The following is a 14,573-nucleotide window of genomic DNA, read 5'->3' as shown; positions in this document are numbered from 1 at the left end:
CCTAATATAAGAGATTTCACCTTCTACAACATGCTTAGATTCTGGGAAAGAGTGCCCACTCAAAACATTAACCTACAAAATGTGTTTATGAGTTTTGAGAAGATTTGTAGCTCAGTTGAGGTGCTGGATATATGTTTGCTTGCAGAACTGGATGGTTTATTTTCAGATGTTTCATCACCATTCTAGGTAACATCATTAGTGATCCTCTGGTGAAGCATTGGTGTTATGCCCGATTTTCTATTTATGTGTCAGTGATGTAATTTCCTGTGATTATGTCATTCACCATGTTGGTGAAGTCATTTCCTGTTCCTTTTCTAGAGAATTCCTAGAAGCATGGCATTCCAAACAGAACTCTATCAACAAACACATTGATTTGGATCCCATCTACCACCCTCTGAGAAAAAGAACAGGAAATGACATCACCAACATGGTGAATTACATCATCACAAGAAATGATGTCACCAACCCAAACACATAACTAGAAAGCAGGGCATAACAACAGTGCTTCAACTAGTGTTACCTGGTATTGTGTGTTTCTTTGATTAAGTGTGTTGTGCTTTCCAACCCCATATCTGCAAACCACCATCAGCAGCTATGCTTCAACCATCTATGCTGTACATCCTAGAACATCTCTCTTAACTTCTCTCTGCTCCTTTAACACCCTGCATTAAATATCTCTTTGGCTTAGTTTAAGGCCATCCCTTCTAATATCTGTTTCTTTGGCTCAGCGTTTATATTTTTGCCAGATTATGTTTCTGTGATTCTACATTAAAGGTGTCACATTAAATAAACATTGTTGTTATTCTTAGTCATACGTTTTCTGTGTTCTGAAATATAGTGAATTTTCTGTATATTTACAGAGTTTTGTTGCTGTATTCAAGGTCAGTCAATGTTTGCAGTTTTTATTTCTGTATTTATTTGGAACATCTGTTCTCCATAGTAAACTTTGTACAAACATTGTAAACATATCTCCACAACTTAGAAAGGTATATGCATTACCATCTTAAATAAAAGTAAATTATTTAGTTTAACTTGAACAAAATATATAATTGATATTCATTGATTTCATGGGAAAGCAAGGGAAGATGCAATACTCATGAGACAGTGGGTCTATACATAGAATAGTTAGATTAGTCATTCTCTGTACAATTCAGTGGTCATTGCTTGAAATGTATTATTGTATGCAAAATATTAACATAGGAAAACTGAAAATGTTGCACAGGCATAGGAACTTAGCACGGTCTTACATATGGGTCATAGCGAATGTACTTACATAAATTAAATGATTAGGGTATTACAACCCCAACAGCTAATTGAAGAAAGCACCAAAGTAGACTTTAGCCTTCTGAGCAGAAAAAACTTCTAACATTTTTGTCTTGTTTTCAAAATCACTGTTTTGGCTGAGAATAAAATGGTCAACTTTCAACTTGATGCTGAATTTCAGAGTTCCCACATTTTAAATTTATGAATTTTGCAAAGCCATGGCCCATAAAAATAAATTGGCAATGTTATAATCTTATTTTGGAGAACTGAGAGCACTCAGATAAAAGATTCAACAACTCCTCTATACATTATCTTGACATTACATTCCTTTTATTGATTCAAAATTTCTGTAGTCTTGGTTGGCTTCCCACATTCTCACCCTCTTTAGGCGTGAGGTCACCAAAATTCAGTTGCCCATATTTCAATTTGCAGCAACTTTCATTTTCCTTTCACCTGGTGACTTCGACTGGCTCCCTGCAAAGCAACATGTTGACTTAAAAAAAATTCTTATCCTTGTTTTCAAACCTCTCCATGATATCACCCTCTCCCAATCTCTGCAATCTTTGACAGTCCTACAACCCTCTAAGATACCCACTCTCCTCTAATTCTGCCCTTTCATGCCTAATGCCTAAGGGACATTCCTAATTCCGCCATCCATGGCTATTCCTTCAGTTGCCCTGGCCCTAAGCTCCCTCACCATACTTCACTGTCATGCATGCCTCCTTTTAGGATACACCAGTTTTATCAAGATATCATCTGACCTCATATAGTGTTATGTGCCTTGGTGAACGTATTACATAATTATGTATTGTTGTTAAATCTTTGCAGCAAAATCAATGATCTGTCTATGGAATCATCGAAGATTTTGCAGTACAAAACCAATTGGGGAAAATGCTGTTTTAATCGTGGCGTATATAACAAGCGAATGAGTGGCATCTAGTGGGAGGAGGTAGACTACTCACAGTAGACTGTAACATAAGGTCAGAGATCCGATCACTTTCAAACACCGTTGAAGACCAACATTGTCCTTTAGTAATTCATACATTCATGAGGGGGTAGTTTGAGTGAACATGTGGTGTTTGTGGTCTGAATCCTTTCACACTCATATTCCCTCAAAGGGGATTTTCCACGGCAAGTGGTTATTCTATAGATTACGCAAGCGGCACGATTAGATCAACTGTGCACGATCAATCAGTACCGGCGGAAGTTGCCATGAATAAATTATGTCCAACATCAGCGCACTATGGATGTCGTCCCCAAGTTTGTCGGACGCAGTGGCCTGAATGTTTCCGGCCCGTCGCTGAACGGCGCTGTTGTCAGTTTTCTCATCAGCTTGTCTCTCCTGACAAATGATTTGTTTGTCCACTTTCTCCGACTATGGACATTTGACGTGCCTGCACTCACAGCATTTAAGGGGAAGGGGGCTTTATTGTAATGTTACAATAAAAAAGAAGTTAATTTGCATCATCGGAATCACCATTTCGTATAAAGTTGGACAACTCTTGATCACACCAGTCCCGCACACACACTTTGATTTGTATTTGAACTTGAAGCGATAAACAACGTTTTGACTAAGCAGGCAGGAAAAATAAAATCAGATTTCATGAGATGACTGTTAAAGGTTTAATACCGGCATCGTTGTACCTTTAAATAGCCGTGTTTAACTGCAGTGTTTTCTATAAAAATATACATTTCCCGCCGACTTTAACTTATCCTTATCACAGCATTTCCAATAATTTGTCACGTCGAAAATTAGATTGGAGAAATAAACGTGTTTATCAGAAATCATATCCTGAAGATCATCAAATAAACTGCAAGGGGCAGGAATATGATAGCAGTTACCGGTTCCCGGCCGAGAGAAGGGAAAAAGGGATTGGAAAAAAAGTTCCTGGTATCCACGCAGCGTTGTCAGTCAGTGACGGTCTCATCATCATCCGGGCTGACGAACATAATGCAATTCAAGGAGTGCTTGATCGGGAAGGATGAATTTTTCAAATCGCGTTAACACGTTTCCAATTAAAGACACGCCGGGGTAATCCGGTGGGACCGATTACGTCTGCGAATAGACAGTAAAAGGCTGGGAAAGATCGAACGAAAGTTACCAAACAAAGGTTGCCAAGTGGACTTTTATTGTTTACCACCCACCTCAAGTCGATAATATCATATTGAACTACCACATGCATCGTATACTATATAAGGGCCTGCGCTGGGAGGCACTGCAGAAATGGTGTAGTTTATGGAATAAAGTGCACACCGGGAGAAATTATTTATTCTGTGAGCAAGTTTCAGGAAAACAAAAACGACACCGCTTGCAAAGAGAGGGGGCAGAATATATTTTGAAGGTAAATGCATGAAATGATTTTTTTTAATTTAGATTCGCAATTCAGATCTAGATTATATAGATGCTACTTTAAGAACAATAAGTCTTGCTCCAGTCAAGCAAGGCAGGACATACCGGATGCTGCTTTTTTTTGGAGTAACTAGACATCCTTTGCAAAGTAGCAAAACAACAGCAGAATTGCATGCAGTTTTGCAACTTTTATCAAATGAGGATTTTTAAAGGAATTTACTGCTAAATTCAACGACAAACCACTTAGTGTGAATCTTAAAACACAATATAGTTGAAATGTTCAGACCCGTAAGAAGCAGTAAAGTGGTTAGGGCTGATGAGGGTGAAGTGTGCAGTTTGAGTGGCTTGGTATATGCGTGCGGCTGTAACTGTTAAAGATCATCATGTCGGTGTCTTCTCACTGCTAGAGCCACGGAGTCGCAGCCGGGAGGCTTTAACCTGATCCCAACATCAGAAATGAACAGCCCGAAGTCGCTGCTATTCTTTGGACTGATACTTCTCATTAGCACAGCTGGATATTGCAAAGAGAGGACAGATCTCACAGAGTTAGGGGAGAACAAACCCCTCTTTAACTTAATATTGGAAATCATAAATCATTTACAAAAACACCGGGAAGAGGAAACCAATGAGGTCGACTACCTTCCACAACCTGTCGATTATACGCTTGATTCCTGGGAATTGCCTGACAATGAGGTGTATCGTAAGGAGGAGAGAGTTGGTAAGTGGGGCTACTGTTTCCTCGCTACTTGCTCATCCACCTGACTGGGGGGTCCACCTTACTGAGTGAGGAGACAGGTATATTGGACGGTCATTTCCTTTGACCGAGTTGAAACCAGAGGTTCTGGGCTGTGATGATCTGGGAGGAGGAGGGGGGGGGGGGGGCGATCTAAGCGATGAACATCCCCTTGGGGCCGCGGAAGATCTGCTCGCTGACCTGTTGTGCTCTCTGGTCGAGAGAGTAAGGAATGTGTCGGTGGGCCGAGGGGGCGGGGGGAAGTCGGGGTTGTGAGATTGCAAGGCGAAAGCTGGCTTCTTCCAGGAAAGGAGCGACACTAAACCCAGGAGGGTATAATCCCCACCTCCAATTTCCAAACGCTGTTAGGCAGAGGTTATGAATGGACAACAACCAGGAAGGGGTGACATGAGGACACTGACCGTCTGCTACTCCAGAGTCCCGCGGGAGAGTGTGTGCTCCCAAGTGACAGGCAAACGCGTTACGTTCGCCATTCATAATCCTCGTTAAAAATTACACACCAGGTTATAGTCCAAAGGGTTTATTTGGAAGCACGAACCTGGTGTTGTGGGAGTTTTTAAAAAAAAACTTTGTCCACCCCAGCCCAACACCAGCCCCTCCACATCATTCATAATCCTAATTCTTTCAGTATGTCACTGGTTTGAAATATGTTTATCAGGTGAGGAGCTATAGAGGGATGCTCCCTCCCTCTCCTGTCCAGTGTTACGGGACTTCAAGGCTGCCCAGTGATTTCCCCGTCAGTCCTGACTCGACAGCATTGTCCTGAATTGTCCATGAACTTCGAGCTGCCCTGAACAACCCCTTTAACATTAGCACACTCGGGAAACGCTGTCTTTTCGCTACTTTTTTTGCAGGTCTGCTCCTTTGCTACACCGAACCAATCATTTATGAAGTTGCCTGTCCGGAACCATCCCTCGCAGCATTCATCCAAAAAAAATTGTCTAAACACCGTTAAAACTAAGTCCCCTCTTGTAAAAGGAATGGCCAGATTTAGCAAATTCATCAACTCAACGGTGTCTCAGCCCTGCCTTGAAACCTCTATCTGATTTTCCCAACAGAAATCGTGCCCAGAGATCTGAGGAAGATGAAAGACAAGTTTTTGAAACATTTAACAGGTAAACGCGGCTCTTAAGTGCGGCTGTGTGCGTGTGTGTGTGTGTGTATATGTTCTTGTGTCTGGTTTGTAACAGTCACTGACTTTCTCCCCAGGTCCACTTTACTTCAGCCCCAAGTGTAGCAAACATTTCCATCGGCTGTACCACAACACCAGGGACTGTACCATACCAGCATGTAAGTGTTAACCCCCCTCCGCTCTTCCCATTCCCCGTCCAAGGAAAGCGATTGCTTTAGTCGTTAAGTCTAAAGGTTTCCTTTTTGGTTTAAATATTGCACTACTAGATATCTGAAACCTGAAGGAAAGGATGAATAATTGCCCCCACAGTAGGTCAGGCAGTATCTCCGGAGGGAGGTGTAGTTTCACTCTGAAGGACTTTTCAAACCGAGGGCTTCTTAGTCTAATGTCACGGTCACTTCAAGGCTCGGCCACTTTCAGCTGAGCTGTACAGATGTGTTAGTCGAGCGGGGAAGGACGGTTTCTACCGGTTTCGGCGGAGATGTGGCAACGGAACTCAATGCATGGTGTTCAGAGCCGCTCCCAGTCAGCACATTGACAGCAGTCCCACTGGACAGGAGAGTGGCTGGGAGAGACAGGGACAGATGGGGCATTGTGGGGACACCTCCATTCGAAGTGACTTTGTGCCGAGTGGTCAGCAGTTTCTGGCGGGGGTGTGACAAATCAGGTCGCGATGATCCAAACGAATTTCAGTTTGCCAGTCACTGCCTGGATAGCTGAAACTGCAGCATCTTCGTGGTGGAATAGGGAAGCTCTTTATCATAACAGAGTCTCGCCTTCTCCCGCTTTTGTCAGCGGAGACCTGTTGTCAAGATCATTCCCAATGGGTCTCAGTGCAAACCATCTCCCCAGTGTCTATCGGAAGAGCAGCGGCGTGTTTGATTCGATCAGGGTGTGCCGAGATGGAAGCGAGGAAATGTTAAGGGCCAGTGACCCGCACATTCACGCGTGCAGCTCAATGTGGCTTGTGTTTTATCATATTTAACATCATTCTAAAAGCCGGCATTTTTCAATAACTCAGTTTAAAAAAAACACGATTCTCGTGGAAATGAAAATTGCAAGACTCGTTTGCAAAAGTGTATTGTTTCTCGAATGCAAAATACAAAGAAATCAGACACTTGACAAGGGCCGGTTACAAAAATAGAATTGACCCATCTGTTTATTTACCTCTCTCGATTAGTGGGAAGCCTCAGGAAGTCCATATGGCAGGAATGTGTCACTAACAATATAGACAAATCCTGTATGTCTCTGAGAATGAGAGAAAGCTATTTGACAACACGGCAACTTTACATACTTTATTTCCCCCCCCCCCCACCCCCTCCATGGGAGACACTATTTCCTACAAATAAATCTCCGTGAAAGGCAGTGAGTGTCTTTTTCTGTATCTTGATTTTTAACTTTGTCCACCCCAGTCCAACACCGGCTCCTCCAAATAATTTCTGTCTTTCTCTTCCCGTAGATTATAAAAGATGTGCCAGACTTCTCACAAGATTGGCAGTCAGTCCGATGTGCGCTAAAGGCTAAACACGATTACAGCCGGTAAGTGTTGCTGAAAGAAGGGTTTATGCCCTAAACGTCGATTCTCCAGCTCCTTTGATGCTGCCTGACCTGCTGCGCTTTTCCAGCAACACATTTTTAAGCTCTGATCTCCAGCATCTCACTTTCTCAAAGTTGCTGACTGACTGCCGTCTCGTCCTGCCGAACAGCTTGGCTGGGAGACATTCTGAAATCTTAACTTGGACATTCCGGGGTGATGGTGGGAGGGGGTGTCTGTGTGGCAGTTTGGAAAGATTTTTCCCTTAGTGAATACATTTCAAAACCAAAATGCTTTCACATGCCGACTATCCCCTTTAAGCGGAGGGTTGTTTTTCGGCCAAGATCGATTGGAATACATGCAGCATTTATTCCTCACTGACAGATATCATATCGGTACCAGTAAAACCCGCCTTCCGTTGAACTCAGTATTTGGCCCACGGAGCTATATTCTAATGTACCACAGAGCGATGCAGGCATTACGCTGCAAATATTTGAAAACTACTGGATAATCGGACGGTATGAGCAAAAGCTGTGCCTAGGCAAAAAAACCTAGTTTTGTTCGCTTTTAACCCAAATAACTGAACCACAAACACATGAGATCAGACTCAAGATGCGATTCGTTTCAGTATTAAAGACCCGTTGGCACTGTTCTGCCATCTTGATGTTTCATTGCGCTACACAAGGCAGTACTAATTGCCATAGCTACGACTTCAGAGAGATGGCAGCAACTGGTGCACACATCATTTTACAAAGCTTTATAATCAATAGGTCGGCCCACGCAACGTGAAAGTAGAAAAGCCAGCCCTGGCTAATTAATATGCAATCGACTGAACGCTGAACTTCCACGCCTCACTCATCAGCGACTCCCACAACGTCATTGATTGTACAAATGCCTGGGTTAAGATAAAAAAAAGTAAGATATCTAAAATGCATGTATCCCGGGAAGAAAAAAGGCAATAATCATCATCTACAATTGAACAAAAAGTATCAGGTGCATGACTTACTTAATACTGGCATCTTCCTGGCTCCTGTACCTCAATGAAGATTCTCATGCGGACAAACATGAGGTCGGATTGAGGAACATACAGAAATTCCGATGGCAATAGTGTTCTATGTAGTGCAGAGTAAATTAGGAAGCAATAAGTTCATTTCATTATTGATTAATCATTCTTTACATTCATTCAGCTTTACAACAGAGTGAGGATATAATTTTTCAATTTCAGTGCAGAGTTGAAATTCCGCTTGTGACGATCCTTGGTGAATTCCACTTAGTAATCATCACTGGCACAAACGATGTTCTAAGTGATTTAAAAAATATATATATTCTACGATTTTGTGATATTCGTTCCTTCATCAGTTTGGTGGAAGGGTGATAAAACTGCAACAAATAGGAATTTGTTTTTTTGTTAACTTGCCATTTATCACTGCCATGTGTGGATGATACAATTGAATTAGGTTTGCTAAGCTTGTTGAGATGCCAACAAATTGGGAACTCAAACTGATGTTTTATCTATAAATGTAGCATTTAATCAACTACTGTTACTACACAGCTGCAACAGATGGACTGAAACAATATACCACACTTCTGGTGTAGAGCACTGAACAGGAACTGCTAAGTTTATGACCCATGGGCAATCTCTTAACCAGCCATGCACTATTGTAATGTAACCACACACACTTGAGGAAAAGGTGAGGACTGCAGATGCTGGAGATCTGAGAGTGGAAGAGTGTGGTGCTGGAAAGTCACAGCCAGTCAAGCAGCATCCAAAGGAGCAGGAGAATAGATGTTTTGGGCCATGAGCACCTTCATCAGGAAGGGCTCATGCCCGAAACATTGACTCTCCTGCTGCTCATATGCTGCCTGACTGGCTGTGCCTTTCCAGCACGAGCATTCTTCAACAATCACACAGTTGAGCAATGTAAAGGTGCACTCTCTTCTATGGAAATGACCCTAGCATGAAATATTTGTAAACGGCAAAATAAATTACCTGTAGCAGATGTGCAATTTCTCAATAATGGTTAAAAGTGCCAAAATTTGCCATCATTTCCCCAACCCAAATGGCAGCTTGGAACAATTACAGTCATCAACTAACTTGTAAAATGAAGTCATAAATGAAATTGTTGAGTTCCATGGATAAATGTGCAGCAGTTTTGAACAACTTATGAAGTAGCCACTCCACTTTTTAAAATTAAAATCACTGAAAAGTCTGGTGACTCAGTGGTTACTTCTACCTCTCAGCACCATGGGCCCTGGTTCAATTCCAGCAGCCTTGGGTGACTGTGTGGAATTTGCACATTCTCCCCATTTCAGTGTGGGTTTTCGCCAGGTGCTCCAGTTTCCTCCCACTGTCTGAAGATATGCAGGCTGGGTGGATTGGCCATACTAAATGTGGGGTTAGAATGGGAAGCTGTGTCTGCGTGGGTCTCTTTTAGAAGGGTCGGTGCAGGACTCAGTAGGCCAAAAGGTCTCTTTCTGAATTGTAGGCATTCTATGATTCTAAATTAATTAACAAAATGTGATAATCTTGTTTTACAGGTATCAACATTAAGATATCCCCAGAACCAAGAAAAGTGCCTTGGAAAACAACAGGGAAACACATTGATCTCAGTACCTTTATAACATATTCCATTGTGAACAAAGATTTATTTTTGCAAACTGATCGATTACCTCCATGAACTCATTAATGTGCATTTTGTATGTTGTCAACATTATTTCTGTAATTCTGTACATTAGTATAAATAACTGCCAATGTTACAAAGGCTGAACATTTAAGAAAACAACAACACTTCACTGTTTTCCTGCGTAATGCTGCCAAAAATTGCACAAATGCTTTCTTGTTCATGTTTGGAGCATTATTTTGTATTAAACATTGAGACACTCAGATACTGTTCAAGACAAGGCTAATGCATCCTAAATTTACTGTAGGAATTTTTTTCATGCTTCAGAATGCTGGTTATCTTTACTTGTCAAATGTAATGCTTATGCAGTTTAAAACCATTTGCTGTGCCATAACACAGCAAAATATTGTTATAATAGAATGCTTGGGGTCACCCTCTATTCCAAGGGATAAGTTATGGTTTGCATGACATTTTTTCTTGCCTTTGTCTTTACAAAGCATAATATTTTACAACTACACTGTTAGGTTAGTACATCGTTGGTTATGGTTTACATTCTCTGAGCTGAAAAAAAGAAGTTTGTGACCAATTATCTTTTCTCTAACACAGTGGAGTGTCATTTATACAGATCTATACAAGCTTTTGTCATTAGTCACTGTACATTACGGTTTATAAACATTCCAGCTAACATGTGCAATATGTATATATTGTAAAGACCTGAATATATATCAGTTATAAAATAAAGTGTTTGGTATTTGACACAGACTAGACTGAGTGCTCTTTGTATACATTCCCAGGTTGTTACTGCATAGTTTTAAACAACTTTTTCCAATCATTGATTCACTACAAAAGATTTCAGTTTTTCAGACCTTGGTTTGCCTAAATCAATGCATTTAGCCTAAGTTAATTCAAAAAATGAAAGTATACAATGTTCAATTAGAATACAATCTATAGGGTGTAGCCATATTAACCTATACAAAATGGGAAATGTATTATTCTGAACAAATGATTCGAAATCTACTTTTAAGGAGACGCTGATGTAAACAATTCTTCAAGGAGAAAATGACACTTGGAGACATGTTTTGTGGTCTAAATTCAATACCAATACTCGATACATTTGTATGTAATAATCATTTTCAAATCAGCATTTCTGTCCACTGTCACCTTTTAAATATTTTTAGTCTTCTGCTCTTTAGATTTTACCATGAGACACAGATTATTAGCTATTATTGAAGGTAACAGAATTAATAATACTTTTGGTTATTGTACCCTGTATGATATTGAATGCAATATTAACAACTATACTGTAGAAAGCTGCCTATGCCAAAGAAAATAGAATTGTAGCAATGGTAATGAGATTACCTCAGAGTTACTATCTTATATTGTCTCAGCTTAATTTACCTAATAACAATGTTGCTTATGAACATGCAACTGTATCTTTAAAGGCATACTCCATGGCTTGAATGTGTCGTTGACTTAATGCTGCACTATGAAAGTGCTGGATTCTCAGAAGTAACTCCATAGACGATAAATTATTTCCTGCTTAGGCATCTGTTAATGAATCCACTGGACTATTTGAAAAAGAGTGGGGAATTCTAATTAGCTAGAGCTGAAAATGTGTTGCTGGAAAAGCGCAGCAGGTCAGGCAGCATCCAAGGAGCAGGAAATTAGACGTTTCGGGCATAAGCCCTTCTTCAGGCTTATGCCCGAAACGTCGAATTTCCTGTTCCTTGGATGCTGCCTGACCTGCTGCGCTTTTCCAGCACACATTTTCAGCTCTGATCTCCAGCATCTGCAGACCTCACTTTCTCCTCGAAAATTCTAATTAGCTAGCCAATGTACCTCAGAATGGATTAATTCATCCCATTAATTACTGTGGGATCTTGCTCTGTTTGACAGTATAGGCATTTCCCCATAATATTAACTATTGCACTTTAGAGTAATTTGTGTTTTGTGATTCATATCAGAATATTTCCAGGAGATGTGATGATGCACTGTGTAAAAGCACCTTCATTTCAAAATTATGCAGTAAATCCACAAAATAGTCGATGTTTGAAACTTTAAAGAGCCAAGTGTGTAAAATCATTGAGCACCCTAATGTACTACCATTTGATTTTTATTAATTTGCAAAGAACTGAATATCCCATTATCTCCTCTCTAGCATGAAAGATTTTAGAAAAAAAGTTAAGCGCTTTTTGATTTTTTTTTCCCATTTGCTCATGGAAAGAGAGCATTATCTGCAAGTCCAGTAATTATTTCCCATCCTCACTGCCCTTGAGTTACATTTTTGAACCTCTGCAAGCCACCCACAGCTCTCTTAGGGAGTAAATTCCTGAATTTGATCCAACCAAATGCAATATAGTTGCAAGTCAAGATTATAACTTCCAGCTGGTGATGTTTCTACATATCGTCTGTCCTTTGCCTCTGCATGGAAAGGTGGGAATGCTGGGAAACCAGGTTTGCCTAAAGAATGTTACAGGTGACAACACATTGCAGACACTGGGCATTTGTGGTACAATATTTAGACATCACTGGGATGTTAATCAAGCAAGCTCCTATAATCTGGATATTAAGATCATAAGACCATAATAGGAACACAAGTAAGGTGTTTGGCCCCTCAAGCAGTCCACTCAGCCATTTCTTTATATGATGTGAAAGGAATTGAAGTGGCTAAAGCCTGATATATGTGATGTTGGGGACTTCATCCAGTTGGCACTTCCAGCTGAATTTGGCTGCAAATTCTTCAGCCTAGTCTTAGAGTCATACAGATGCACAGTATGGAAAGAGACACTTCAGTCTAACTCGTCCATGTTGACCAGATATTCTTAACTAACCTCGTCCCATTTGCCAAAATTTGGCCTATATCCTTCTCAACCCTTCCTATTCATTTATCCAGCCAGATGCCTTTTAAATGTTGCAATTGTAGGTTTGCTTGCTGAGCTGGAAGGTTCATTTCCAGATGTTTCATCACACTACTAGGTAACATCTTCAGTGGGCCTCTGGATGAAGTACTGCTGATGATTCCTACTTTCTATTTATGTGTTGGGGTTTCTGAATGAACATCAACTACCCAGAAAGTGACATGACCCTCTCACACTTGTATCGTTACATACAGGTAAGAAAGGCCAACACTTCGATTGGGACAACACATCCATCCTAGGACATGCCAAACAGAGACATGCATGAGAATTCCTAGAAGCATGGCATTCCAATCGAAACTCTATCAACAAACACATTTACTTGTATCCCATTTACCACCCCCTGAGAAAAAGAACAGGAAATGACATCACCACTAAGAAACCCAAACATATAAATAGAAAGTAGGAATCATTAGCAGTGCTTCACCCGGAGGCCTACTAAAGAAGCAAACCTACATCCAGAAGCTCAACCTGAGCTACAAGTTTTCTCAAAAACTCACTAATGCAAGTATCAGGGGTTTTTTTCCAAATCATAGAACAGAGTCATTGAATACTTCCAGTGTGGAAAGAGGCCATTCGGTCCATCATGGAAATTCCAACCCTGCAAAGAGCATCCCATCCAGCCTCGGCCCCCTACCCTATCCCCATAACTGAATTTTTCCCATGGCAAATCCACCCAGCTTGTACATCCCTGGACACTATGGGCATTTCGGCATGGTCAATCCAATTAATCTGCATATTTTTGGATTCCTATTAGGTGAATATCATTTGCATTCCTGTGATATTCATTGGGAGTTCCAATGCTTTTCTACTTTAGGTTCCGGCTCAGTTGGCCAATTTATTTCACATTGGAAGATGCATTTGGAATTTCCTGCCCTGTACTCAAATGTCATATTGATTCATCATCAAAACAAAACTGAAAATGCTTGACAACACTCATCAGGTCAGGCAGTATATGTAGAGAAAGAAACAGTTAATGTTTCATCAGAACTGGTAAAAGAGATGCAACATATTTTAAGCAAGTGCAGAGGGAGGTAAGATCGGAGTTGGGGAGATGAAAGGGAGTAATGGATGAAAAGGGGGTGTGGAGGGCAAAGTACAAAAGGGAAAGTCCATGCATCAATTCTTTTGAGGTTATCATGAGGAAGACTAGACTTGGGGTTGGGTAGGGAGTTGCTAAGAGACAAAAAAAATTAATGGAAAGCTATCATGAATAATGGGTTTATCGTTTTATTACTTTCTTTGCAAGGAATTTATTAACTGCAATTATTACTTTTAATAAATCTATGTATACTTATGCTGAGGTTAGAGACACTGTTTATTCTGAATAAAATAGAAAATGCTAGAAAAGCTCAAAAGGTCAGGAAAGATCTTCAGAGAAAATAGAGTTAATGACCTTATATCAGACCTGAAATGGGATTCTTCATTGCTGCCTGGTGAGTTGTTCCAGCATTTTATGCTCTTATTTCAGATTGTTAATTTTTTTGTTACAATGTTTATTCTACTGTTACTTATTTTCATTTTTATATTACTACTTCAAATTTGAATGATTGAGAGCACAGCAATAAAATATTATGGATGCAAGAAAGTAAAATACAAACAGAAAATGCTAGAAACATGGCATAGATCGCAGCATCCATGGAGAGAGAGGAATAAAGTTAACAGATAGAATCCTCTCAATCTCGAATGTATCTGATTGCTGTTTGTGAGAGCCTGCTGTTTGTGAATTAGCTGTCAAATTTCTTACATTACAACAAGTAACAATACTTCAAAAGCCTCTCAAGTTAAAAAAAAGTTAAATATATTTAGATTTTTAAAATGAGCCAATGGAAACATTGCGTCAATGAGAAAATGATCAAGATAAAATCACTGCTGTCTTATCAGACCACAGGATTGCTGGCTGATCAGAGAAAGAAAACTGGTAACGGTTTAACTGGAGGCTCACTACACTTTGGGTGAGGGAAGAAGGTGAGAAGGAGAGCCCTTCATAGTAACTTCAGCCAG

At 40.4% G+C, this 14,573-nt stretch overlaps 1 protein-coding gene across 1 annotated transcript; it reads left to right on the top strand.

Moving 5' to 3' along the window:
* The first annotated feature begins 3,137 nt into the window (after positions 1-3,137).
* On the top strand, positions 3,138-9,838 carry alkal2b (ALK and LTK ligand 2b). The gene is made up of 6 exons (XM_060853114.1): positions 3,138-3,605; positions 4,021-4,331; positions 5,426-5,482; positions 5,577-5,657; positions 6,959-7,038; positions 9,572-9,838. The coding sequence occupies exons 2-5, from the start codon at positions 4,070-4,072 to the stop codon at positions 7,021-7,023; spliced, it is 465 nt and encodes a 154-aa protein (XP_060709097.1). The 5' UTR covers positions 3,138-3,605; positions 4,021-4,069; the 3' UTR covers positions 7,024-7,038; positions 9,572-9,838.
* The last annotated feature ends 4,735 nt before the right edge of the window (positions 9,839-14,573 follow it).

This window comes from Hemiscyllium ocellatum, chromosome 3 (assembly GCF_020745735.1).
Source record: "Hemiscyllium ocellatum isolate sHemOce1 chromosome 3, sHemOce1.pat.X.cur, whole genome shotgun sequence".
NCBI classification, from domain to species: domain Eukaryota; kingdom Metazoa; phylum Chordata; class Chondrichthyes; order Orectolobiformes; family Hemiscylliidae; genus Hemiscyllium; species Hemiscyllium ocellatum.
The sequence above is the reverse complement of the archived record's forward strand: the minus strand, read 5'-3'. Positions and strand labels throughout refer to the sequence as shown.